Genomic DNA, 26,100 nt, shown 5'->3' with positions numbered 1-26,100 from the left:
CATACAGTATTAATATCTTTTAAAAATCTTAATGACTTAAATCTTTTGAACAGTATTATTGGTATTTTTTCACAATTATTATATAACTGTATTTTCCAGATTGCCTGGGCTTTGAATAAGGGCATCAAGGCTGAATTCAAGCAGTATTGGGATGTGGAGTTGGGTGTATCCTATATACCATGGTCCAAAGTAAAGATGGAGGACCTCGATGTGTTTAGAGAAGGAGGGATGCTGGACCCTGATACTCTTGCACCAGGTAACTATTGCAACCAGTTGTTAATAATTTGTCTAGGCATTGAGCTCACATTGTAACTTATTGTTTGCATGTTCCTGCACAGAATGGAGAAGCTCTCAGATTGAGCTGGAGAAGGCTGAAGAGTCTCAGAACGGCAGGCCTGAGGTGGGAAAAGTGGAGGAGAGCCCGACTATAGTACCTATGCAGGTAACTCATATTGCCCTGGTTCCTCTTCCTAAAGTTTTTAGATTTGGTCCTATTTATTCATTTTTCCTTCTTTTGTTCTTCTTCAGGTTCCTCCTGTCCAGCCAATGGGAGCAGTCAGTGTCCCACCTCCAGGATTCCCAGGACCCCTGAACATCCCACCCCCCTCTTTCCCACCTGGGGTTCCCCCACCCCCAGGTCCCTTCATACGGCCAGGCTTTAACCCCATGCAGATGCCACCAGGTACAGAAATACTAATGACACAATGTTATTAAGCGTGTTATCAGGAGGATAGATGTTTTGTTTTCAGAGAAGTATTGTACCAGTTACTAACACATTATTCTTTGTTTCAGGATTTCTCCCCCCGGGTGCCATGCCGCCTCTGGGCGCCACTGGGCCTCCTCCACCTGCAGCAGGTATCGGCATGCCTCCAGGTGGGCAGACTTTATTGTATAAACCCTACCTAATTTTGTTTTTATAGGCTTGACCAGTAAACCAGTGTTCAGTTTCTTCAAATTTCCCATCTGACCTGATTTTTTTCTGCTGTAGTTGGCAGCTCAGTTGAAGACCTGTCGAACGATCCAGCAGGTATGGGCCCAAGAATCAACAGCGATGGAACAGAGGGATTCAACTCAGGTGTGTATTTGTGTCTGTGTCTCATTAATCACAAAATATTATGAAATATATATTTAATATAGTCATGCTGTTTTTTTTATTCATGTGTCTTTGTGAAGTCATTTCATTGTTATATCATTAACTCCGCAGGAAACCAGGTGCCTCCTGGAGGTCCACCAGGGATGGGCATGCAGTCTCCACCAGGTCTTCTAGGTTCAAGGCCGGGAATGATGCCTCTCCAGCGGCCCCCAGGGATGCCGCTCCCACACATGCAGCGCTTCCCCATTCCACCTCCTCGACCTGGCATGCCACCCATCCCACCACAGATGATGCCACCCAGGGGTCCACCTCAGATGATGCACCGCGAGCCACCACCCGGGGGCTTCGGCATGCCGCCCCCTCCTCATGGCATCAGGGGCCCTTTCCCCCCTCCCGGACCTCCCTTCATGAGGCCGAGCGGACCCAGACCAGACGGGCCAAATGATCACGAGGCGAGGCCGTTCAGAGGCGAGCGCCCTGGTTTAGGGCGGGGCAGAGATCGAGTACAGGACTGGTACGTTGGGCGGCGCCCTTTTGGCGAGGGTCGTGGCGGTGAGAGGCCGGATGGTCGTGTGCGATTTGGAGGCTGGCACGAGGAGCCGGAAAAACGAGGCGGATGGGACCGAGAGAGGGAACGCAGGGACTGGAGGAGAAGTCCGGATGGAGAGAGGGATCGGGATAGAGGACGGGACGGTGAAGAACGGACGAGGCGCTCTGCAGGAAGCAGAGAGAGGAGCACACGCTGGGATCGAGATGATAGACTCGATCGACTGGGTCTCACCAGCATGGAACCCAATGAGAGACTTGCAGCAAATACCAACAAGCCCAGTGCAAACACTACTAAAGAACTTCCTGAAGACAAGCCCGATGTTCCAGCACCTTCCACCGCAGCCACAGCAGAGTCTAAAGCCTCAGAACCTATAGCAGAGAACAAAACTGCCGAACAAACACATACGGAAGAGTCATAGAGGCCTCTTTATATGTCAAGACCATATGAGCTTCTCACATGTCAGTGCTAATCTTGAATACTGCTGGCTAGAACTCAAAGTCTAATGTTGTGGGTTGCTTTATGCATATGATGCTTGGTTCCTCATCCCAAACCAAGTTTTTCAGACTTTATAAAGCATCTTTCGGCAAACGTGGAGCGTTGCCTTGTGAATTTATTGTCCCACCTCAGTAAAGCTTGAATGTTGTATTAAGACTGAAGATAAGGAAAAGAAACAATTAATGATTCTGCTGTAAATATGCTAACATTACTCGAATGATGTTTGTAGATTTTGACTGGCCGTTTTTGGTTTTTACTTTACAATGATATCCCTGTTTAGTTTTAGTAATGGAAACATTGACTAAAATAAGATATTAAGACCCTTTTGCTGTAATGTTTTTAACTTAATGTTTACAACATACAAAAAAAAAACAAGATGTTTTTATAATTTTTAAGTTTTTGGAGATAGGAACTCCAAATATTTCAGCGATAGGAATTTGGTTTTAATAAAATATTTTCATACCAAATGAATGAACTGACTAATATGCAAGTTGTTTCAGTCTTTTTAACATTTACCCTAGTGTTTTATAAATATTTGTGCAAACTAGTCATAAGGTTATCAAGTTTAAAGCTAATCATCAATAAACATATTACTGTTTACTGGGCCTTATGGCATATACAACCATATTGTGGTATTTATCTTGTGACTCTACTTCCAAAACATTTGTCATGGTTTGAATAGGACATCTACAGTATATCTATATGAATGGGTCCTGACTGTGGAATTAGAGGACAGCATGTGACTATGTCAAGGTCAAAGTGACAACCATGTTCTTTGATTTATCAATTGCAATATCTTTTCTATATGAGCATAATACATTAGAACGTTTAAGAGGTTGGTATATAAGTATAATAATTTGAAGGAAACACTCATTCACTGTAAATATGTATTTGCCTTTACTGTAGATGTTGTGCTATAATGCATATAGAAGACGTTTTTCTCCTTTCTTTGAAACATTTTTAAATCTAAAACTACTACATACTGTAACAACTACAATGAGAAACAAATAAACCACAAAAAATGGATAATTAAAAGCAATAAAATAATTTTTTTTTCATATACAACCATATTGTGGTATTTATCTTGTGACTCTACTTCCAAAACATTTGTCATGGTTTGAATAGGACATCTACAGTATATCTATATGAATGGGTCCTGACTGTGGAATTAGAGGACAGCATGTGACTATGTCAAGGTCAAAGTGACAACCATGTTCTTTGATTTATCAATTGCAATATCTTTTCTATATGAGCATAATACATTAGAACGTTTAAGAGGTTGGTATATAAGTATAATAATTTGAAGGAAACACTCATTCACTGTAAATATGTATTTGCCTTTACTGTAGATGTTGTGCTATAATGCATATAGAAGACGTTTTTCTCCTTTCTTTGAAACATTTTTAAATCTAAAACTACTACATACTGTAACAAGTACAATGAGAAACAAATAAACCACAAAAAATGGATAATTAAAAGCAATAAAATAATTTTTTTTAAAATTACATCCTCACTAAAAATAGAAAGATGATTTCGAAACAGATGTTTTTAAAGCTTTTTACTCTTAGACCATTTTAACGACGTAAGATATTTAATTTCCTTCATAAAAAAAAGAAGTCTAGAATTTGTGCATAATATAAGGACAACACGTCACTTCCGTATGATAGCGTGACACGCCAGACTGACCCAATCACCGCCGACGGGTCTCTTCTGCCACCTGATTGGACAGCTCGGCTCACGCGCCTCCTCTCTCATCAAACACTCTCCATTTCTTTCACTTTCAGTCACAACTTTACAGTTTGCTTAGTTCAAAGACAGCATGGTGGTGAAGAAGAAGAAGGCAGTTTGTGTACTTAAAGGCACCGGGGAAGTGACCGGCACTGTTTATTTCGAGCAAGAGGTAAAAAAAGGTGATATTTTTTGCGGCGTTTGTTATGACGTTCCTGTAGCAGCGGGAGAGCAGCGAGCTAGCCTGCAGCTAACGGCGCGCAGCATGGCATATTATGTACTCCATAATTTAGGAGTCCACGCATTAGCTTGACATGCTTATGCAGTTGCATGGGATTAGCTGTGCTAATCTCATGCAGATATTGATGACCAAATTTGATATTAAACTACAGTGGCCTGTTATACATTTCACTTGTTGACTGACTTCTGTACAATGTTACATTGCATAAATGCGTTAGAACCGTTAAAAGCGGCTCAGCAATGACCTTTGATACGATGGCAGGTCTGCGTTTAGTATGCGCCCCCGTGCTCACCCATGCTGATTATTTGCACGCACGCATGCATGCCAATGATGAAACTGTTATGCGTTTGCAGCGTTCTGAAGCGTTTGGTGGCAGACTGTGGTGTCATCGACTTCACCTTGACATTCTCATGAAATTATAACTAGAAGGGACAAGTTTGCAGAGTCATGCTTCTCTGTCTCTTTTTGTTTGCTGTCAAAATTGCCAAATAGGACAGCGATCAAGGCACACTTTAAATGCTGGCAAAGCCTCAAACTGTAACGTTACTGGTGTAAAAGCATTTCATTGCCGTCGTAAATCTGATAATATTTATATACTTGGGCGACTTTCAAAAATGTCCTGAACGTCTTAATTTGCCCTTTCACTAATTAAATCTTGAGCAGCCTTATTCATAACCATGGCATTAAATGTTACATGCATTGAAAAAAATTCTAAACATCCTTTAATCAATATTTCCTTGAGATGCAAAATGAAGATATGAACTGAGAAATTGAGTTTGATTAAAACATGAGCAAATATGTCAATGGAATATAAAAACTTTTTTCTTTTTGAGTTAAGCTTTTTGACCTACTTTTTTTAGATGGGCTATTTGTTCTTGTTTTAATCATAATCTCACTTCATCGGAAAACAAGATTTCTTATCTTGCCATTTTCCATGTATCTTGATTTACAAATATTTAGACATTTGCACTGGAAAACAAGACAAAAACACTGAGGAAGAACATTATTTGTTACAGTGTGTTTAGTAGATAAAGTAAAAATTATTTCCGTTCTATCAGTTGTGAGCAGATCTATCCAAGCCTTAAGCTATTAAAAAATGTTTTCAAAAAAGTGATTTCTGTTAAATAAAATATCTCCTTTTGAAGTTAACTTTGTAACTTTGCAGATAATTTTTATGCTCAGACAGCAACATTACAGACTAAGTAAAGTTGAAAAAGTGAAAAAGCATAATAGGACCCCTTTAAAGTTGTTTTCAAGCTTTGAATTGTTGCTAAAGCAGCTCATTGTGTGCTTCCCAGACATACATTTACTCATTGTGTGCTTCCCAACATATTGTGCTCCCTTCAATTTATTCCTGACATATTCTTGATCTTAAAGTTTTAAATTTACCTTTATAAAACCTGCAGAAACCCTGTCAAGTATTTACATTTAAGCATTTGGCAGGTGATTTTATTTCACTTGCATTACATTGCAGGTATACATTTGATCAGTTCCTGCATTCCCTGGTAATCAAACCCATGACTTTGGTGTTGTTTGCACCATTCACAATGCCAAACAGTAAATGCTTCTGTTGTTTGAAGTGATATGAAACCATCATCGACCAAATGAGTGATCTGTTTGTTTTAGAATGACGGGTCTCCAGTGAAGCTCTCAGGTGAAATCACTGGCCTTACTCCAGGAAAGCATGGTTTCCATGTCCATGCTTTTGGAGACAACACAAACGGTAAGCACCGTTATTACTCCTGTCACTGACCTTAAAGTACAGCTTAATCCCATTACGACTGATGACTTTTACCTTAAACCCCTAGATATGTCTTTATTTTGAACACAGACATAAACCATTTTGTTTCCTCACAGGCTGCATCAGTGCAGGTCCGCACTTCAACCCTCACGATGAAACTCACGGTGGACCAACTGATGGTGTCAGGTGAGTTTAGCAGTGTGCTGTATGGCACGACCCCTTTACGTGTTTCCTAATCTCTATATTTGGTGAAAAGCTAATTTTTATGATCTATTCGTGGTATAGGTCACAGTAAAACTCTACCTGCCCACAAAGTTGTCATATATCTAAAGAGCAGTACTTCTTAAATAGTGTTCTATTACTTTTGTATTCAGTAAGATATTGCAATGTTCAAAGAGCACAGAGGACTATAATAATTTGTCTGTTAGCTGTCCTGTTCATCTCATTTGTGGTTACTCAGTTATTTACAGGAGTTAATCAACTGAGCTATAAATGTGATGATTATTTTGAATCCACAGTAAATGACAACTTAAAAACGTTGATGGCAAAACAGTCCCAAACCCTTCATTATTGACTATATTGAACTTTGAGATCAAATTAAAACGAGTAAATTTTACGCTTTTAAGGGCATTATATTTTACTGAGCAATAGTTTGTTGGTATATATTTCTTAGGGCTGGGTAAAAAAAATATTGGTTTCCCAATTTTAATCGATTCTCATTTTTATGAAACGATATCGATTCTTAAATCCCAAGAATCCATTAGTCTAACCTGTTTTCAGTTAAATGAACGGAACATTATAGCACAAAAAAATGGCAATAAGCTTGGTTACTTTTGATATGAAACAAAGTCTTAGATTTCAAATTCTGTCCATTCTGTGTTCAAACAATAAATGCCGTTTTGGTGCCGTTTAATGTGGAGTGACAGATCGCTGTAGCGCCTCGGTTCAAGAGAAGCGGCAGCACGAAGCACACGTGAACTGATCATTTCCTTCACTTTAATACCAGTTTCAGCACGAAATAAACTTGAAAGAAATCCAAAGGTATGTTAAAACAAAACCTCAGGGAAAATTTGGTGACTATAAACTCGTTGGGTGATTTACGTTTGAATCCAAACCCTTCATTATTGACTATATTGAACTTTGAGATCAAATTAAAACGAGTACATTTTACGCTTTTAAGGGCATTATATTTTACTGAGCAATAGTTTGTTGGTATATATTTCTTAGGGCTGGGTAAAAAAAATATTGGTTTCCCAATTTTAATCGATTCTCATTTTTATGAAACGATATCGATTCTTAAATCCCAAGAATCCATTAGTCTAACCTGTTTTCAGTTAAATGAACGGAACATTATAGCACAAAAAAATGGCAATAAGCTTGGTTACTTTTGATATGAAACAAAGTCTTAGATTTCAAATTCTGTCCATTCTGTGTTCAAACAATAAATGCCGTTTTGGTGCCGTTTAATGTGGAGTGACAGATCGCTGTAGCGCCTCGGTTCAAGAGAAGCGGCAGCACGAAGCACACGTGAACTGATCATTTCCTTCACTTTAATACCAGTTTCAGCACGAAATAAACTTGAAAGAAATCCAAAGGTATGTTAAAACAAAACCTCAGGGAAAAATTTTTTTTCTTACATCGGTGACTATAAACTCGTTGGGTGATTTACGTTTGAATAAATCCGTCGAGTTTTTATGACAGCCATCATTTAAATGTTTATATTTCAAAAAACGAATTGAGGTAGAAATATAATTATGTAATTGTAACTTTTATTTAAAAAAAACTTCACTGAGTGTAATTTAAGCTTTTGTATACAAGTCAGTTAATTTTAACCTTCAGTATTTTAGTAATGTAGTACCAGCTGACTCTCGTGTATATTTTACAGCATTAGTTGAGTTTTTTTTTTCCTTGAGAAAATTTGTCATGTAATGTCCCTGATATTGTTTGAATGGAGCAAGCTTGTGAATCAGAATTTGAGTCAAAACCCAGCCCTAATATTTCTTGCTTTGATTCATATTTTTTATTTAATGATATTCACAATAAAAATCGTAATTTTATAGTCACTGAATGGATCAAATACAGTAAGAATGTATTCTGTCAAAATTCAAGTGGAAAGGACTATTAAAATATTATTTTAAAGCTCTGTTAACTTTATGGTTTGAGTTTGTTTTTAATAAAGAACATATTCTATTGTTGAACACTCAAATATGTCCAGTTTTCCAAAGTCATTCAGGCCTGAAGGATGGTTTACCCTCAAAAATAGTCTACTGAGTTTTTCAGCTTTTTTTTTTTTAATGATTTAAATTTTCTATGGAGATGAGTCACCCCAGTCATTTTAGATAGATTAATTGATTTTTTCCAAATATAACTGTAAAAGCCATCTTTAGACAAGAAAATGTCTGTATCGCAATATATAACATAGAAACTGCCCTGCCAGTTATTTTCTAGGATCATGCAGACCTAATTTCTTATTTAATTTTTTCTAAATGTAAACAGTGTACCTGTAAAAGGTAACCTTTTCAGTGTAATTTCAAGCAGCCGAGTTCTAGCAAATGTGTTTTTATTACTGTAATGTTCTGTGTCCCACAGACATGTCGGAGACCTTGGTAACGTGATAGCTGGTGACAATGGTGTTGCAAAAATTGACATTGTGGATGAAATGGTGACCCTTTTAGGGGAACACTCCGTCATTGGGAGGACCATGGTGGTAAGAAAACAACTCTGGATTTATAATCAGCTGCATATCTAATAGCACAAACCAGCTGACTTAATTGTGTATATTCTGCTCTAGATCCATGAGAAAGAGGATGACTTGGGTAAAGGAGGCAATGATGAAAGTCTTAAAACTGGCAACGCTGGAGGTCGTCTGGCCTGTGGTGTTATAGGCATCACTCAGTGAAGTCCAGCTCTAATCAAAGACTTAGCTTTGAAATAATGGTGACCAATGTGGATCCCCCTTCCGTAAGCACTTAGCCCAGTGACGATTATGATCTCTATTTTTGCTAGTTAAAGTTAATGTTTAAGGAATTATACTTTAGCCATGTTTTTCCATACACTACTATGTGGGCACTATCTGCCTTCTTACAGCTACAAAGTGATGTTTGTTTCCTCTGATCTCTGCTTTATTCAATAAAGATTGAGCAGACTGGAAATGTGTGTGTCTTTATGAACTACACTTTTGGGCTGTGATGGGGAAAAAATAAATTGTGCAGGTATAGTATTAAACCTGATTCTATTCAATGTTGTTGTAATAAAAAAAATAATACAAATCTTTGATGGTAACTGAAAACTAACTAAAAATGTATTTAAAAAGTAATAAAAATGCCAGAAGCACACACAATTATTAAAACTAAAATTAAAACATCTCAAAACATAAAAATAAGTTAATTGAAAATATTAAAAAAGAGATATATTAGCATATAAAGTAATACTAAAATAATAACACTGCTGTTTATGGGATCAAATATAATATTTTTGTCTCAGAAAGCCTGAAAGAATTTGCCATGGTAACATTTTTTTACTACAATACAACTTTCCTCTGTCATCAAAAAGTTTGAAAGCTGCTTACTGTTGGAAGAAGATCAATTTTTGTTGTGTTTTCATGTAGTAGCTATGGTATTTTGGAAACCGTGGTTACCATAGTGTAAATGTTTGTAAGGAATGTTTGACGGGTCTAGCCACAAGAGAAGTCGTTGCTGAGAATACACCACTAGATGGCAGACTTTTCTAGCGTTACCACGTATCAGACCTAAAAGTACCTTAACGAAAGCAATTTTAGGAAGTTTGCTATGCTTTTGAAATAAGGAGTGCGTACTTATGATATTGCTTACTTGAATTATTACTTCATAACACCTTATGCGTTTGCTTTTTAAGAATTTAGAATTTTTAGAGTGCGCTCTTTAGCTAGTCAGTCTCTGTGACCAGCTATGCCTAGGTTGGCCAGGCTGAGAGACCAGCATAGACCAACCAACCTTAGGCTTTTAAGATATTTTTCCAATCATTAATATATCAGTATAATCCCTCTGAGTTGGGAGTCATTGTTGTTCTATGAATATGATTTTAAAATGGGTGGTCTCGCCCTTGACATCTGACTCTATATTTGAAACTGCTATTAAACAGCTGCGCCCGGTGCAGGCCAGCTTTCGCAGATGGCCAGCGGACTGCTGCTGAAATTACATGCTCCAAAACCTCTTTCTCTTTTAATGGGGCAGCCTCCCATGTGAAGAAACTTGGCATTTCCAGTTTCCTCTCCAGAGAAAATGAGATTCCCCAGAGAACCAAGACCTGCAAAGACCCACAAATGAGTTTCACAGTTCAAATACCAACCAAATTTGCACCCAAAATACAAGTGTTTTTGATGTTAAAATGTAGAAACTTGGTCTTTTCTGTCTTTATTGTATTTTACAGTTTGTACATTTCCTACCCTATGCTTATTTAATGGCACATTTTTACGCCGATGCATTCAATCCAGACAGGAATAAAAATAGGACAATTATGTGATAAATTATTTCTGATGTAATTTATTGTGAGTAATACGTTTCTCTGCCCTCTTTTATTACAGGTGCAGCAGCACAAAGGCCTTAAAATGCATTGAGGAAGTACAATCATGGTCCTCACATGGACAAATTTCCAGAAGCAGACAGAATCACTAGAGCGTGATGCGTCAAAACGCTGGTATAAATAGTATCAGCAAGGCGAATCATGAATAATGAAGGAGCCGCCTGTCCCACCAGAGCACAAGTCCTAGGCCTCTCATAATGTCAACACACACTAACAAGGTCTTGTGTCTTACACAAAGCATCCCCACTCTAATGAATGCTTCAAAACCTTTCATCATCTGGGTGGGCTGGATGGCCAGACTTTACAGTGGCACCTATAAAGACTGACTTTGTATGTGAGATTGTACAGAATAGGCTACTGCGACTTTGACCATCTTGTGTATTTGGCACAGATGGCAAACATGCATGAAAACCACATATATTTTCCTCTTTTGACTTGCTCAAGCACATGCTTGGGGGTAATTATTGTTTTGGTTGTATAAAAGCTTAGCTTGAGGTGTAGTAGTAGAAATTTAGTCTAAACCCAAAAAGTTCCCTCTTAAAATCTTAAAGCATACTTGCTTCAACAAGAATTCATAAGCAAACATAAATCACTGTCTTTTTCAAACAGACAAATAGAATTTTCTACATCATTACTCTGGTCTTTTGTCACATGATCCTTCAGATATCAGTCTGGTCTGCTGATTTAATGCTTAAGAAACATTTCTTATTATTATCAATGTTGAATAGAGTTTAAAGAGCATAGTTTATTTGATACAGATATAATTTATAATATTATCCACCTTATTTTTTAACGCGGAAGTAAGCCGTTTTCTATGAATGTGCGAGACTTCTGGTTCGTTAGCTGCTATAGGGAAATAACGATAAGAATAACAGTAAACGCGAAAACTGTTTGCACTCCAAACCAGTTTGTTTATAATTAAGATAATACATTAAAATAATATGGTAAAACACATCAGTTTGCAATATCAAGCAGCAAAACCAGCTGTTTTGTACAGCTGGAAGCGGATGAGACCGGAAGCATCGCACATAAAATTTACAAATGGCCACGCCCGCTCTAACGGGAAAAGTAAGGTGTATAAATGCCTTTACTGTCACTTTTGGTTAATGCATTATTCTTACTAAATCAAAGTATTACATTTCTTTAAAAAAATCTTACTGAGCCCAATTTAATTCAGCAATTGAGGAAACATTTTGATCTGGCCGGATCTGTTTTTAAAGTTTATCTGCTGGTGTCTGTGTCTTTAAATCATTTTTAAACTAATTCTGTCCACCTGAGCGGTTGTTCGGACCTCTGTTTCCTAGCAACAAGGCCAGATGTCCTGGATCACTGTGGGAGGCGAGCGCGAATCTAAGGGGATGTTTTGGTTCGATGTTAATGTTACATAAGGGCTCTTTACGCGTCAAAGAACTTAAGGTGATTTTATTGACTTTTTAGCCCTTGTTTCTGGGTTTGGCTTTACAGTTTTCCCACTTTTTATCTTGTCCCATCTCTTTGAAACTTCTTCTTGGTTTGTAATAATTGAAATGCTTTTGTTTAGTTAAACCTGACTCTGTTAATCCTAGGTTATGTCTAGTCCATTATTGAATTATTAAATATTAATTTAATCTCTTGTGGAATGTATTGATATGTTCAAAACCTTCTAGGTGCCCTCTCAGAATGGTTGTTTTCTGAGGAACTTACAAGATGGAAGTTTCTCCAATACTGTCAACATTCCAGGAACCCTAAGGGAAATTATTTGAGGTACTTGATTTACATAGCGAAGTTTCTTCAGCATACAATAGGATATTTGACAGCTTCAGAAGTTGCCAGAAGTTCTCCAGAGGGTTCCTCCAGTTCAACCTGAGGAAACCCAAATGTATCTTCTCATTTTTACAGTATACTGTAACGGCTATCTTCAGTCTGGGGATATTTTTAAACCAATGCTAGAGGTCAGATGCCATACATGGCCCTCATACTAAAAGCCAGGGGTCACTGAATGCTCTCTTGTGTCTCCAGAATCCTCCAGACCAGAACTTTGCCCCCCAGGTATTTGTGTTATTCAGCCAGAACCGTGAAATAATCTGCGCCTGTGATGTCTGAGGATGGAGGATCGCAGTGTGGTCCACTTTCACTGGAGTTCAGTCACGTTTTACTGCCTGAGAAAGTTTCCTCTCTGCTCAGCTATCAGGTTATGGCAGAAGAAAAGTGATAGGACACATAAAACAGACGGACTTTTATTGCACCCGTAACCCTTCGGAGTTCAACGACTCTTCTCGATAGTGAGTTGACTCAGATCACATTCATTCCATCCCACATGTGATATATATATATATTTTTTGTACTTTAAAGTGTTTCTGAGCATCTGGGCATGAGAGTCTATTTGAATGAACATGCCATAAAACATATTTAAGTGTGTGTGTGACCTCTTTGCTCCACAGATCAAGTGGAATCACTAACATATGCTCTTAATTTTATGACCTTGTTAGATCAGTGTGCTTGAAGGAAAATATTAAGTAAAGAAATATATATACTTGGACAAATTAAATGGAATTCGAATGTTTTGAGGACACTTTGAAAATCCAATTCAAAATCTGATTTAAAGCTGAAATTATTTACATTTTGAAAAGATTAAAACATGAATTTTGTGATATAAAATAAAAAAAAGTGCAAAGCTTAAAAATATTCACTATCAGGCTCATATTTAAATGCATAAAAACTTAATTTGAAAAATATGATATTGTATTATGAAAGTAAAATGTAGTGAATTAAAGAAATGCAAATTACAATTATTTTGACTGGTGGCCTCAGACATGTGTGCATCTTTGCGCATTATCATATTTTGAGGTATAAATCTATTGTTTTATCTATTGTTTATTGTATAAATCAATGTGTTTTAATGTAGCTTTTTGTATTTTGCTTTTGTGATAATGTTTGTCAGTGTGTGTGTATAGTCTTTAACTAGTTTTATGACCTCAAAATGTTACGATGTTTAATTTGGCCTGCCATCAAAGGAATAATGCTTATTTGTTACTACTTATTATCTTATTGAAGTCTTGCTCTGCAGTTCTCACTGCGGCAACTATAGAGTTTGACCTTTGACCCTGTAGTGATGGGACAAACATGCAGACAGGAACTGATCCCTGTTGTAAACTGACCTTTGCCAATCAATCAATCAATACAATAGCCAAGCAGATCAATATATCGCTAGATTTCTATGTTAAAGACCCCTCCAAGGTTTTAAACTGGAATCAGACTTCAGAATAAATATAATCCATATTTTTTCCTCTCTGATGATAAAACGCTGTCCAGCTTGCTCAGTCGTAAACCGCAGCCACAAGAGGAGTGTGACTGAAAGATTGTCAGTTTGTGGGACATTCCCACCGTAGTGTAAACAGGAAGTGGAATAAAAAGGCTGCTCAGGGTTATTACTCAAGATAATAAGTTCAGAATGTACTTGGCCAAGCTCACATCAATGTTGCTACACAAATCACTTTCACATTTTCTTATTAGCATCCTGTGGGGTTGAGGATTAGCTTCTTTAAACAGCCGTTATTTAAATGTCTAATTCAAATGCTAACGCACATGCAAATGACTGTTACAGGTGTGGCTACAGGGGGATCAGACTGAGGAAGAAAGCAGCGTGTTTACACCTGGATATGTGCTGCGGTGAGTTGAGCTCCTTCCTTTTTTATTCTTTGTGTAGTTTTCAACACCATCAGTAAAAGTAGACAAAAATGTAGGAAAAAACATTTATTTAACCTGATTCATTTTTTTACATTTTCAATTGATATCCAATGCAGAAGTCTGTAATGTGATAAATGGGTTTTGTTTTGCTCCTTTGATGTGTGTGTGAAACATTTTCACATGAAACAGCAATTTTTTTTTTATATTGTACATATAACATGTAATCTTAGGTAAAATAAAAGGCATATTTTAAAAGTTACATTTAAATGAAAATTTTATTTTAAATTTAAAGTAATTCTTAAAAATAAATGAAATATATGAAAATATATAATTAAATATTAATGAAAATAAAATAAAAGTAAATGTATTTAAAAAAAATTATATATATATATATATACACGTGTGTAAAAATATATATTAAAAATAATAAATAAATATAAATATTTTATATTTGTAGTTTAATACTATAGGCCACATATTACAGTGTGTGTGAATAAATTAAATGCAGTACAACACGTTCAGATGTTAAATAAAATGTTTATGCTGATATATGATATTAAAATATATAATAAAATCAGCACAAATTTTTTTATGTCATTTATTTTGTGTTGTATTGATTTTGTTTATGTTTATTAAAAATGCCATAGATTTTATTATTAAAAACGTTTGTTTTCTTATTTTTAATATTATATAGGGCATCTGGACAAATTGATTTAATTTAGTTTAATTATTTTATTTTATATTTTATTTTATTTCAGGGGTAATTATCTTAATTGTCACAAAAACTATGTTACAACAACAACAAAAAAATCAAAATAGAGACTAAAAATAGGCTCTTTTTTAAAAATAATGATAATAACAATAACTACAACAAACAACAATAATTATTATTAGTAGTAGTAGTAGTATTACTATATAAATAATTATTATTATTATTATTATTATTATTATTATTATTATTATTTTGTCTTTTGAGTTTTTGACCTGTGCATGTTCTGGATAACCTTTGTGAGATACCCAAATATTTTCTGTGTCAATATCTTTTAACATGTGCAAGCAATCACTGACTTGTCGTCCTCTTACTAAGTGCAGTTGCTTTAGGGTTGCGTGTTTTTTATTATCAGGTTGGAGCGTCATACCAGAGGCAGTTTTCATTCCTGACCTCTGCTTCTAGGTTAAGGTTATTATAGAGTTGGTAAAAACAGTCCTTTCTTTTTCTCTGAGCTCGTTAGACAGGGGATGCAATTAGAGTCATTAATTGGAATGGGGGGCGTACTGAGAAAGAAATGAACACCTGGAGGCAAATGAGAGAGTGGGTGGGATTTTAGAGAGTGCAGGGGTGATTGGACAAAGCCACGGGTGTGTGTGTGTGTGTTATCTCTGATAACTCTCAGCATCTTAATGAAGCATGCAAACGCAGCTCTGTTTAACTGCATAATACAGCTGCTAGTCTTCTTTATTGGATTTGTCCTCATTTGCCCTTGCAGACTGTCTGTCTGTGGATTTTTTTGTGCATGAGATGTGTGATCTTCTGACTGATTTTGAATTATTCTGCAGTATACTCGGGTCAGATCTCAAGGAGCAGAGGTTATTCTTCAAGATTTGTGCCAACTGTATCACTAGTTATTCCTCAGCTGATCTTTCAGCAATGTCTGCTGTTGAAGTAGGGTGAGTTACTTCTTTTATAGCTCTCTGTGTGTGGTGGGCAGGATTTGCTATCTTTGTAGAGAACAAATGGCCTGCACAAGTGTAGTAAAACCTGAAATCATTAGAGCTGTGGCATGAGTCTGGCCTGAGTCATATCCCTGATCAAATCAAATCAAATCAAATATATTAAATACAAAGTGAAATGAAATCAAATAAAACAAAATGAAATTTTAAAAAATAAATATAAAGTATAAAATGAATTAAAATATAAAATAACAAATAAAACAACATAAAATAACAAAAATATTATGTAAAATAGCAACAACAACAAAAAATAAATATTGAATGAAATAAGAATAAAAAAGATAATGAAATAAAAATCTAAAATTAAACAACATGAAAGAACAAAATTTAAAACTGCAAAGAGGCTTGAAATTTCTTTATTTATTTCTGAAAACATTAAAAGTTCAGTGTAATGTTTGGGATAGGCTAACAGATGTTTTTATTAGTTTAGTAGTAATAATTATTATACTAATAATTACAATAATTATTTAATTATTGTGAAATGTTGTTATTACGAAATTCTGAAATTACATATAAAATATATTAAAATAAAATAATAAAATCAAATAACATCAAATGAAATAAAATACAAAATTTAATAGGAAATTGAAAATTAAATGCTAATTAAAACATCAGACAGAAATGTAAAATAAAACTTCAACATTTTCTGAATAAAATACAGAAATATTCTGGTATAGACCTTTAAAGGAATATAAAAATAGATACATGTTGGTAAACTCAGATCTCAGAATAATGCTGTGGTTGGTCTATAAAAACTGTCATTCTGGCTTTATTTATTGAAGTCTGGGCCTAGATCAGCACCTTGAGGTATCTTTAGGACAAACAAACTGGGAAGAGTTCATACGTTTGCTTACTCAGCTACTGTGTGTGTGTGTGTGTGTGTGTGTGTGTGTGTGTGTGTGTGTGTAGCACTCTGTGGGTGGTAAAAGTGCAGGCTGTCCTTTTAAGGGAGGGATTATTCTTTTTTTTCTTTCCTTTGGGACAGGACATCAGTCTGGGAGGAAGTTTTACCTTCTGATGTTTTAATCCCCCACTTTCTCTCCATCTCTCCCTCTTCATGCCCCTTTTCTGCTGTCCTCATCAAAATGATGCTTAAGCATCTCTTCAACTCTAAGTAGTTTTGATGGGATTTCAGTCGCTTTGTATTATGTGGGTTTGTGTGCCTGTGAGAGTGTTTATCTCTGTTTGTTATTACAGACAATATTCAAAACTCAGCTCTGACACACAGTATTTAATTAATTTAATCACATTTAATGTGCCAAAAATAAATGCACCATTAATTTGAACTGATTATGCATATTTATAAACTATTTATTTATTAAATTAAAGTATATTTATTATTAAAGTAAACATAATGAAATGTATATAAATTATATACAAATTTCTTGAGATGATTTTTGAAAATATTTTTTAAAAATTATTAAAATGACTTATTAACATACTGTATTAATATCATTATCAATATTATTAATAATAATGTCTTTTTAATATATTGAAAATGTTGTGTGTATGCTGTTTATAGGCAATTAATTTCACACAAAAAATCAGCATTTTAATTACAATTACAATTCAAATTTTGGAATTTTGTTTAAAGATCAAGACATTTATAATTCAATACCGAATGCTGCACAACCCTGAAAAGTGTGTGTGCTTGAGTGAGAATTTAACACACATTTCATATCCAGTTAGCTATTATACAGAGACAAGTAGAAGTATATGAGAGGAATTAGAGACAGATCACATCCTTTCTGCCTGACCTGGAAATAAGAGATTCACAGTATGGAATGAAAGAGGGAGAGAGTGAGGACAGCAGAGAAAAAGGAAGTGAGAGAGACGCCAGGGGCGGACTGCTCTAGCGCTGCCACATCGCTTTTGATTTGATTTGCATGCTCTATATCTCGGAGCACTTGTATTTGTGTTTTGTGTTGTGCAGGCATGAAACTAGAGCAGAGCTATTGTGCTGTGTTCCAGTAACAATGATGAAAGATGCTTGGATAAATGTACAGTCCTTGCAGGCTAGACTCTCAGATAGATTCTACTTAAGTTACAAGTGCTCTGTTTCACCACCAGCCTGATTTCAAAGGCAGATCAGATAAATCTGCAAAAGCAACTGTAGATAGGAACTGTATGCCTGCTTTGGTGCTAGCTATAATTCTGGGGGTAGAATTGCTCAAAAGTACAAGTCAATCATCATTTATCATTTAGACAGCTAGGAAGTCACTTGGCGTTGTGGCATTGTGATACACTGCCCATATCACATTCATAACACCAGCAGCCCCAGATTTATTGATTATCCTGATAAATGACACGATTTTTAATTTACCACCTGATTCAGCTGTTATTCTTCATTTTAATACAGAGTCTCCTCTCTCTGACTGCCCAGTCACACTGAGCTTTTGTCATTGGAAGATTCAGTCTACTCTCAGATGAGCTTTTTGTGTTATCATCTCAGAATGATTCAGGAGTGAAGAAGCATTTATATTGTGCTGCAGGCAGATATGTGACTATTATTACTATAAAGTCTCGGGCCCTATTATTCAGTTACAGAATTCACCGATATTCTGTGACTAACCAAAAATCAAAATATCTGAAGCAGTGTTGGCTGTCGATGCTATTTTGAAGATTTTCAAATTTACAGTGTTGATTCAGCCTCTATGAATCACAGACTGAATTGACATGTTTATGTATTCATTCAAGTTAGCTTTATTCACTGCTGGGTCTGACTTATCACCTGTTATGTTGGTCTTCATTTATGAATATGTATGTGGAAATGGTATTTAAGAGCATGGTTTGTTTTATTCATTACACTTCAAAAGTTTTGGTCAAATGTTTTTTAAATGTTTTTGAAAGAAGTCTTTTATGCTCACCAAGGCTGCATTTATTTAATTGAAAATACAGTAAAAACAGTAATATCGGAACAATTATTATAATTTAAAACAGCTGTTTTCTATTTTTAAAATGAATGAAATGCTGAATTTTCAGCATCATTACTGCAGTCTTCAGTGACACATTATCCTAAAGAAACCATTCTAATATGCTGATTTGTGGCTTTTTTGGTGTTTTGTAACATTAGAAATGCCTTAATTGTCACTTTTCACCACTATTGTGTATTTAATAGTAACGGAAAAGTACTGTTAATTTTCTTCCAGGACATTTTGTTTTCTTACAGTGTACAGTACCCTCTAATTACAGAATATTCCATATAAAATTCCATAATCCATCCGGCAGGCAGTAAGCTGTCAGCGTGCAAATTACAAGACTCCTACATCAAGCAGACAGAGAGCGTGCCGTACACACAACATTTCCCACAGATTAACAGACGTCACACTGAAGACCTCAATCAAAGTCAACCAGGCCCTCATATTCATTTTGATTAGGTTTGCATATTTCAATTTTAGAACAAATTGCTCTGTGATGTTGTTTGGTCAAGTCCCACAAGCCCATCTTGGCGTGTGTGTGTTTTCGTAATGAATTCTTTCTCAACCCCAGTTGGCCAGGCCTCTCTTTTTCTGCATCACTTGAACGTTTGACTCAATTTGGTGCCTGGACTTGTGTCCCAGGGCTTTGATGTAAATTGGAGAGAATCTCAGCACTTGGACACTCCGTATGGGCATCCAGCCTAATGAGTGCAGCCCGGGTCACCTCCGCACCGCTCTCTCCTTTTTTGTCTCGTTCTCTCCACCTGCCCTCCCTTCCCTTCTTCTCCATTATCCACCTCTCTGTCTGTCCTCTCCCTGAATTTCATTTTTCATCCTCCACAGTTTTTCTGTTTTTCTTCTTCCACATCTAAACACACATTCCATCTATCCCTTTGTTGGTTGTCACACTCATCCCATTCATAATACATCTCCCAGAGAAGGAAGACCCATGAAACCAGTGGTTTCCTGCCCTCAATAGACTTGGCCCACATTTTCAGCTTACTGTCAGATGTAATAATGTAGCAGTGTTCTTGCATTAGCATGTCTGGTCAGAAGATGCCCATCAGCTTTGCTTTGCTGAGCTTAACTGGAGCTTGTGTAATTCGTGAGAAATCACTCTGCCTATAAAGTTGCAACTAATATGCGGTAATGTGAGGGAATGTACAATTTGCTTATGAATATTATTCTTGCATTTTCAGCTACACTCCTTAAATATGCACAATCATATATTAGAAATGTAATAATTTTCTTTCTTTGTGTAGTTGTCGTCTTGTCTTTGCTGTTGCCAGATTTAGACAGAATTAATCCTAAATTTCCACCTTGAATTTGTTTCTTATGATCTTAAAATGTTTTGATCTAAAGGCTTAAATGCTTGAATTTAATAAAAAAATTTTTTTTTTAAAGAAATCTGTTCTTTTATTTAGCAAGAATGCATTAAATTGATCAAAAGTGACAGTAAAAATTCATTTTTTTTCAACGCTGATAATAATAAATGCTTCTTGAGCAGCAAATCAGCATATTACAATGGTTTCCGGAAGATCATGTAACACTTAAGACTGGAGTAATGATGCTGAAAATTCAACTTTGCATCACAGGAATAAATTACATTTCAAAATATATTCAATAGAAAACTGTTATTTTACATTGTAATAATATTTCACAATATTACTGTTTTTACTGATGACAAATTTGAATGAATTTGAATGGGAAAAAAAGCATCCCAGATATGGTGTTTGACATAGAACAACATAAAAAGCTGTTATTGTGTTATGAATAGAAATTTTAAGTTAAATAATTCCATGTTTTCCATGTTAATCTGTGATTAAATGTTCCTGTGTGGAATTTAAACCTAACAAAATGTCGATGTATATACATCACAGAGGGTTTGTTTGTACAAAAATCGTCATAGACAAGATAAAAAGTCTTTATTCTTCTCTCTGTGTGTTCTTATATCATAGATTATTTTTCCTTAATGTTCTGAGGGACTTTGTTTGCACAGATCATTTTTATCAGTTGATAAGTCACATCCTGGGACGTCACACTCTGTCTTTTATCAGAGAATGAAACATTCATTTGCGTTTGTATATTTTTTCTCATCCTTACTGTCTAACAAGGAACCAAAAATTTATTTCAGGTTCCTTTTTCACTGGCCACTGAAAATAAAATACTTACAGGCCTATATTATGTAATATAACAGCGTCATACCCATAAATAAAGAGGGGGAAATGCCAAATGGCACATCTTCCTGTCATGTTTCATGTTCTCCGTGATGATAAACTCTTTTAATAAGTTGTTTCTGTTTTTAGAATTCATGCTGTGATTCAGAATCCCTGTAGCCGCTCTGTGGCTGTAGTCACAGGTGTTCTTGAGATGATTTATTCATTTGTTTATCCAGGTGGCCTCTGTAGCTTCAGGCTGACCGTGCCAACCTTGCTGCGGGCAGAGCAGTGGAGTTTATCGCACAAATGATGACGTGATCTACCCTTATGTGTGGTCTGTGTAATTGTAAAGAGGGTACTGGCAGGTTTGTAGGGTCCACAGGCAGTTTAGTTGAGACATTTAGTCCCAAAACCTTCAGCTTTGTGTGCTGTTTCAGCATGTATTTGTGTATGTGTGTATGTGTGTGGATTATGAGGGAGTTGTCTCATGTTATATATATATGTCCTATATTTAAGTGTGACCTCACTTTCACGCTGCAGAGTCCGTTAGAGATAAGAGAGCCGATAATGTTAGCAGGTGTGTGGCTTACGGGAAAGAAGGTGAAAGAGGAACTAGATATAGAATAAGATCTAGATATGGACACACAAATCTCACACACTAATGTTTTACAAAAGTCTGAGATCACATCTGGTAGCCAAATTTAAATTATGGAAGTACTTTTATATTAAATAAAACCTTTATATTAAAAATAAAAAAGAAACATCATGATGTGTAATTTAAGTTCAAATTAAACATTAATATTATTAATAAAATATAAAACAAAAAATGAATATGAATATGAAAATAAATTAGATATACTAATAATAAATAATAATTAAAAACATGATGCATCATTTTGTTTCTTATTTTTCTTATTTTTTTATATTTCTTTTTATTATGTTTTTAATATTCAATAAAACTTTAGTTTTGTCTTCAGCAAGTGAAATGCATTCTCAATCGGGTTGTAATCAGGAGATTGACTTGGCCATTACAGGATATTCCATTTTTTTTTACCTTCAAAAACTCCTGGGTTGCTTTTGCTGTATGCTTTGGGTCATCGTCCATTTGTACTATGAAGCACCGCCCTATCAACTTTAATCCATTTCACGTGTTTCAAGCCTTCTCCATACTTTTTTCTTCCCGTCATTCTGGTACAGGTTGATCTAGTTTCAGCCGTCCAAAGAATGCTTTTCCAGAAGTGGTCTGGCTTTTTTAGATGTTTTTTGGCAAATTCTAATCTGGCCTTGTTTGCACCTTGTGGTGATCCCTCTGTATTTGTTCTCGTGAAGTCTTCTCTTAATTGTAGACTTTGACAGCGACAAACCTACCTCCTGAAGAGTGTTCTTCACTTGGCTGGATGTTGTGAAAGGGTTTTTCTTTACCATGGAGAGGATTCTCCAATCATCCACTATATATATATATATATATATATATATATATATATATATATATATTTATGAAGCACCAAACAGGAAATAATTATATAGAATCTGAATATATAAATGTAAATCAGATAGTTATATAGTTGTAAGTCTGAATATATAGAAGTAAATTTATAATATTTATATAGAAGTTTATTTATAATATATAGTGTGTGTGTGTGTGTGTGTGTGTATACACAGTAAATCATAAAATTTTGAACAAATTATTGTGGTCTTTCGTTCTGGCTTTCTTTCTTAAAATAGAGTAGAAAATAGATCTGGCCAGGAGATTATGAGTCTGTGTAAAGCCTATGTAAGTCTAGAAATGTAGTTGATTTTAAATATTGTTCTTTCTTACTCTCTTTCTCCTCCCCTTCATCCAGCACGTCACTATAGACGTAGGTTTTGTCATACTCACTGATCTGTGTGAAATGCTCTAAATCTGTCCCTCCCAATCATGAGAATCCTGGCCACACAGCCGCCCTCATCTTAAGCCTGACCCAGAGACACTTTACCAGAGTTACAACCAGCTTGATTACTCTGTATTTGTCACTCTTTACTCTTGGCTGGATGTTGTGAAAGGGTTTTTCTTTACCATGGAGAGGATTCTCCAATCATCCACCACTGTTGTCCTCTGTGGACGTCCAGGCTTTTTCATGTTGCTGAGCTCACCAGTGCATTATTTTTTTCTCAGAATATACCAACCTGTTGACCAAACTGCTGTCTCTCTGATGGATTTGTTTTGTTTTTGAAGCCTAACAATTGTCTGTTTCATTTGTATGAAGAATTCCTTTGACCGCATGATGTTGGTTGACAGCAAATGGCTCACTTAGAATCAACTCCAGACCTTTTAACTGCTTAATAGATGTAGAAATAATGAAAAAATAGCCATTTACTTATGTTCCCTTGATAAAGAGGGGAGGTACATATTAAAGAGCTGTAATTCCTTAACCTTTTATCCAGCACATCACTTCAGACGTAGGTTTTGTCATACTCACTGATCTGTGTGAAATGCTCTAAATCTGTCCCTCCCAATCATGAGAATCCTGGCCACACAGCCGCCCTCATCTTAAGCCTGACCCAGAGACACTTTACCAGAGTTACAACCAGCTTGATTACTCTGTATTTGTCACTCTTTACTTGTCTCTAAAGGCTGATTTATACTTCTGTGTCAAAACTACGCCGTAGCTACGTCGTAGATAGTGCGTAGCACACGTGCTCACTGATGTGCACCTCTCCAGAAATGTAACAGCACGTCAATTCTACGCGGAGCGCAGGTGCTGTGATTGGTCTGCTAGAACCCTTCCCTCTGTATGTATTTGAGTTTATGTTCCCTTGATAAAGAGGGGAGGTACATATTAAAGAGCTGTAATTCCTTAACCTTTCCTCCAATTTTGATGGGAATACCCTCCAATTAAAGCTCTGAGTATGCACTTTAAGCCCATATTCACTATACAACTGTAACTTGAATATGTTTTGGTCAGCTGCTAAAATAAAAAATTGTGCCTGTGTCCAAATATGGACCTAACTGTGTGTGTATACTGTATAAGAAACATTAAAGATAAATAATAAATGCACAACTGCACAAAGGGACAGAGAGGTGGGGGGGATTCTTCTATCATTCCCTCTTTCCTTTCACCATTTTTCTCTTTTACTCTCTCAATCTCCCCCCGTCATCTTAAACTGATTCTTAATGTAGTTTTTCTATCCCCTTCAGCCGCCTGCACCTTTTATCAGAGTTTGAGTCAGTGAAGGTCAGAGAATGGCAGTCTTACCTGCTCTATTGTGTATGACGTTTTCTTATAGTAGCTTCTTTTCTTTCCGTTTGAGAATTCTGATTAAAACCATCTGACGGGAAGCTTCAGCTTACTTGTCTGTGAAAACACAATTCGATTTTTTATCAGCCATAAGTCTCATGTTGGAAATATATAGACCACAAGCAGTAGACTTTAGTCAAGAGTACACACACATTTAATATATGAACAAAAGCAAGACTTTTGGGTCTATAGACTTCATTTGGGGTATTCAGAAATCATTCTGATATGCTGATTTTTGGTCTCAAAAAAAAAATCTTATTTCATAAAGTATATCATGTTGTTTCTTGATCAGGAATAACTTTGTACTGAAGTTGTGAAAGCAGTTACGTATGTGTATTTGAGAATGTGAGTGTTTGTGAGAGGGTTGGAGAATAATAGACCTATGATCTGACTGACAATGTGCGAGACACTGGAGAACAGCATACAGGTGGAGCATCTCACACCTTGACTCGTTATTCTGTATGCTTTGTCTAAACATGCTCATGGCTTCTGTAATCGTATCACTGTAGTGTGGCAGTCGGCCAGTCAGCAGTGACTGATATACAGCCAATGGATTAGCAGAATTCACTTGTGCTTAGGGAAGAACTTGTGCTTGTGGGTAAATCATCACCAAACTTAAATTCTATTCACTTCTTGTGTGTCAGATACAAACGTCATTGTGATTCCTTAAAGCCTGTTTGTTGTGTGAATGTCACCAACAGCCCGAGGAGTGAAGGTGTGTCAGCTTTGTTCTGAGGGGAAGTTTAGGTGATGAAAAGCAGTACGGGACATCATCTAATTCTCCACGCCCTTCTCCTTGCACAAACATGTTCGGCTCTCACGGTCGGTGAAGTACTGAAGCAGTTATAAGATGGATTTCAGTAGAATCCACACTTTCAGGTGTCTTGCAATGATGCATGTTCCTTTAAAATCTCTAAATTCTTATGTATATTGTAATGCCCTTTATTATAGGCTATACTAGTCACTCTTTTCCATGCATTTTCAATAAATGGGGACTGGAGAGTTCGAACATTAAAAATAATTCAAAACCACCATAAAAGTACAATTAAAGTATTTTCAAGCCATAACAAGTGTATTATCATTTATTATACAACATAGCATTATACATCACTTAGTTGTCCGCGACAAACAATGTTGTTTTGCCATGGTACAAGTCTTTGTGGAGATTATAAGAGTGCTATCTTCTCCAGTTCCGTTGTCGTCTCCTTTTTGTAGTTGTAAATAAATTATTTGCCGCCGTCACGACTGCTTCTCCGACAAGCTGCTTCTTCTTCGGCCTTTGCCTTGATACTGTGGGTTACACCAGCAACATGCCCGTGGACACTGCAGACTAGCGGTCTGCATGTGTAATTGCACGTCGACGCAGAAGTATAAATGAAAACCGACGCATAGCCTACGGCGTAGGTCTGACGCAGTAGTATGACAAGAAGGGCCAATGTTCAGTCAATAAATCAGATAAATAAGCAGGGGCCAAACCGTTTAATGATTTAAACACTAAGAGAAGAATTTAAAAATTAACTCGATAGCGCACGGGCAACCAGTGCAGAGAACGTAAAACTGGTGATATATGATTCCATTTTTTGGTACTCGTTAAAAGCCTTGCAGCTGCATTTAGAACTATCTGCAAGCGGGATAGGGCTGACTGACCAATCCCAAAATACAGCGAGTTGCAGTAGTCTAATCTAGATGTAATAAAAGCATGAATTACTTTTTCAAAATTTTTACTAGACAAAATAGGTTTTACTTTCGCTAGAAGTCGAAGCTGAAAAAAGCAGGACTTGACCACCATATTTATCTGTTTGTCAAATTTTAAGCCATCATCAAAAATAACACCCAGATTTTTTACCCAAGGCTTCACGGAAGAGGTTAAAGGTGGGGTAAGCGATTTCTGGTAGCCAATGTTGACATTTGAAATCACCAAAACAAACACGCCCCTACCC

General features: G+C 36.1%; 3 protein-coding genes and 1 long non-coding RNA gene across 4 annotated transcripts in view; all 4 read left to right on the top strand.

Moving 5' to 3' along the window:
* Positions 1-2,605, top strand: part of LOC107693920 (splicing factor, arginine/serine-rich 15-like) — a 16,947-nt gene extending 14,342 nt beyond the window's left edge. Inside the window, exon 21 of the mRNA XM_016493465.1 lies at positions 1,635-2,605. Coding sequence (XP_016348951.1) covers positions 1,635-2,061 — 427 coding nt within the window. The 3' untranslated portion in view covers positions 2,062-2,605. The remainder of the gene's footprint in view (positions 1-1,634) is intronic.
* Positions 2,606-3,867: 1,262 nt separating this feature from the next.
* Positions 3,868-9,001, top strand: sod1 (superoxide dismutase 1, soluble). The gene is made up of 5 exons (XM_016493460.1): positions 3,868-4,038; positions 5,734-5,830; positions 5,965-6,034; positions 8,438-8,555; positions 8,640-9,001. Exons 1-5 carry the CDS (start codon positions 3,958-3,960, stop codon positions 8,745-8,747), a joined length of 474 nt encoding a protein of 157 aa, XP_016348946.1. The 5' UTR covers positions 3,868-3,957; the 3' UTR covers positions 8,748-9,001.
* A 2,486-nt stretch (positions 9,002-11,487) lies between these two features.
* Positions 11,488-12,464, top strand: LOC107693918 (uncharacterized). Its single transcript, XR_001634807.1, has 3 exons — positions 11,488-11,824; positions 12,055-12,151; positions 12,407-12,464. It is a non-coding gene; the product is annotated as an uncharacterized LOC107693918 (long non-coding RNA).
* A 1,438-nt stretch (positions 12,465-13,902) lies between these two features.
* Positions 13,903-26,100, top strand: part of LOC107693916 (T-lymphoma invasion and metastasis-inducing protein 1-like) — a 65,319-nt gene continuing 53,121 nt past the window's right edge. Inside the window, exon 1 of the mRNA XM_016493458.1 lies at positions 13,903-14,056. The gene's annotated coding sequence lies outside the window, so the exon portion shown is untranslated. The remainder of the gene's footprint in view (positions 14,057-26,100) is intronic.

Source organism: Sinocyclocheilus anshuiensis, unplaced genomic scaffold (genome assembly GCF_001515605.1).
Source record: "Sinocyclocheilus anshuiensis isolate Anshui unplaced genomic scaffold, SAMN03320099.WGS_v1.1 scaffold694, whole genome shotgun sequence".
NCBI lineage: Eukaryota > Metazoa > Chordata > Actinopteri > Cypriniformes > Cyprinidae > Sinocyclocheilus > Sinocyclocheilus anshuiensis.
Note: the sequence above shows the minus strand (reverse complement) of the source record. Positions and strands in the feature narration are given on the sequence as shown.

Coding starts and splice junctions, on each gene's coding strand:
- sod1 (XM_016493460.1), top strand. CDS start 3,958: ATGGTGGTGAAGAAGAAGAAGGCAGTTTGTGTACTTAAAGGCACCGGG. Junction 5,831..5,964: donor TTTTGGAGACAACACAAACG/GTAAGCACCGTT, acceptor GTTTCCTCACAG/GCTGCATCAGTGCAGGTCCG. Junction 6,035..8,437: donor GGACCAACTGATGGTGTCAG/GTGAGTTTAGCA, acceptor TGTGTCCCACAG/ACATGTCGGAGACCTTGGTA.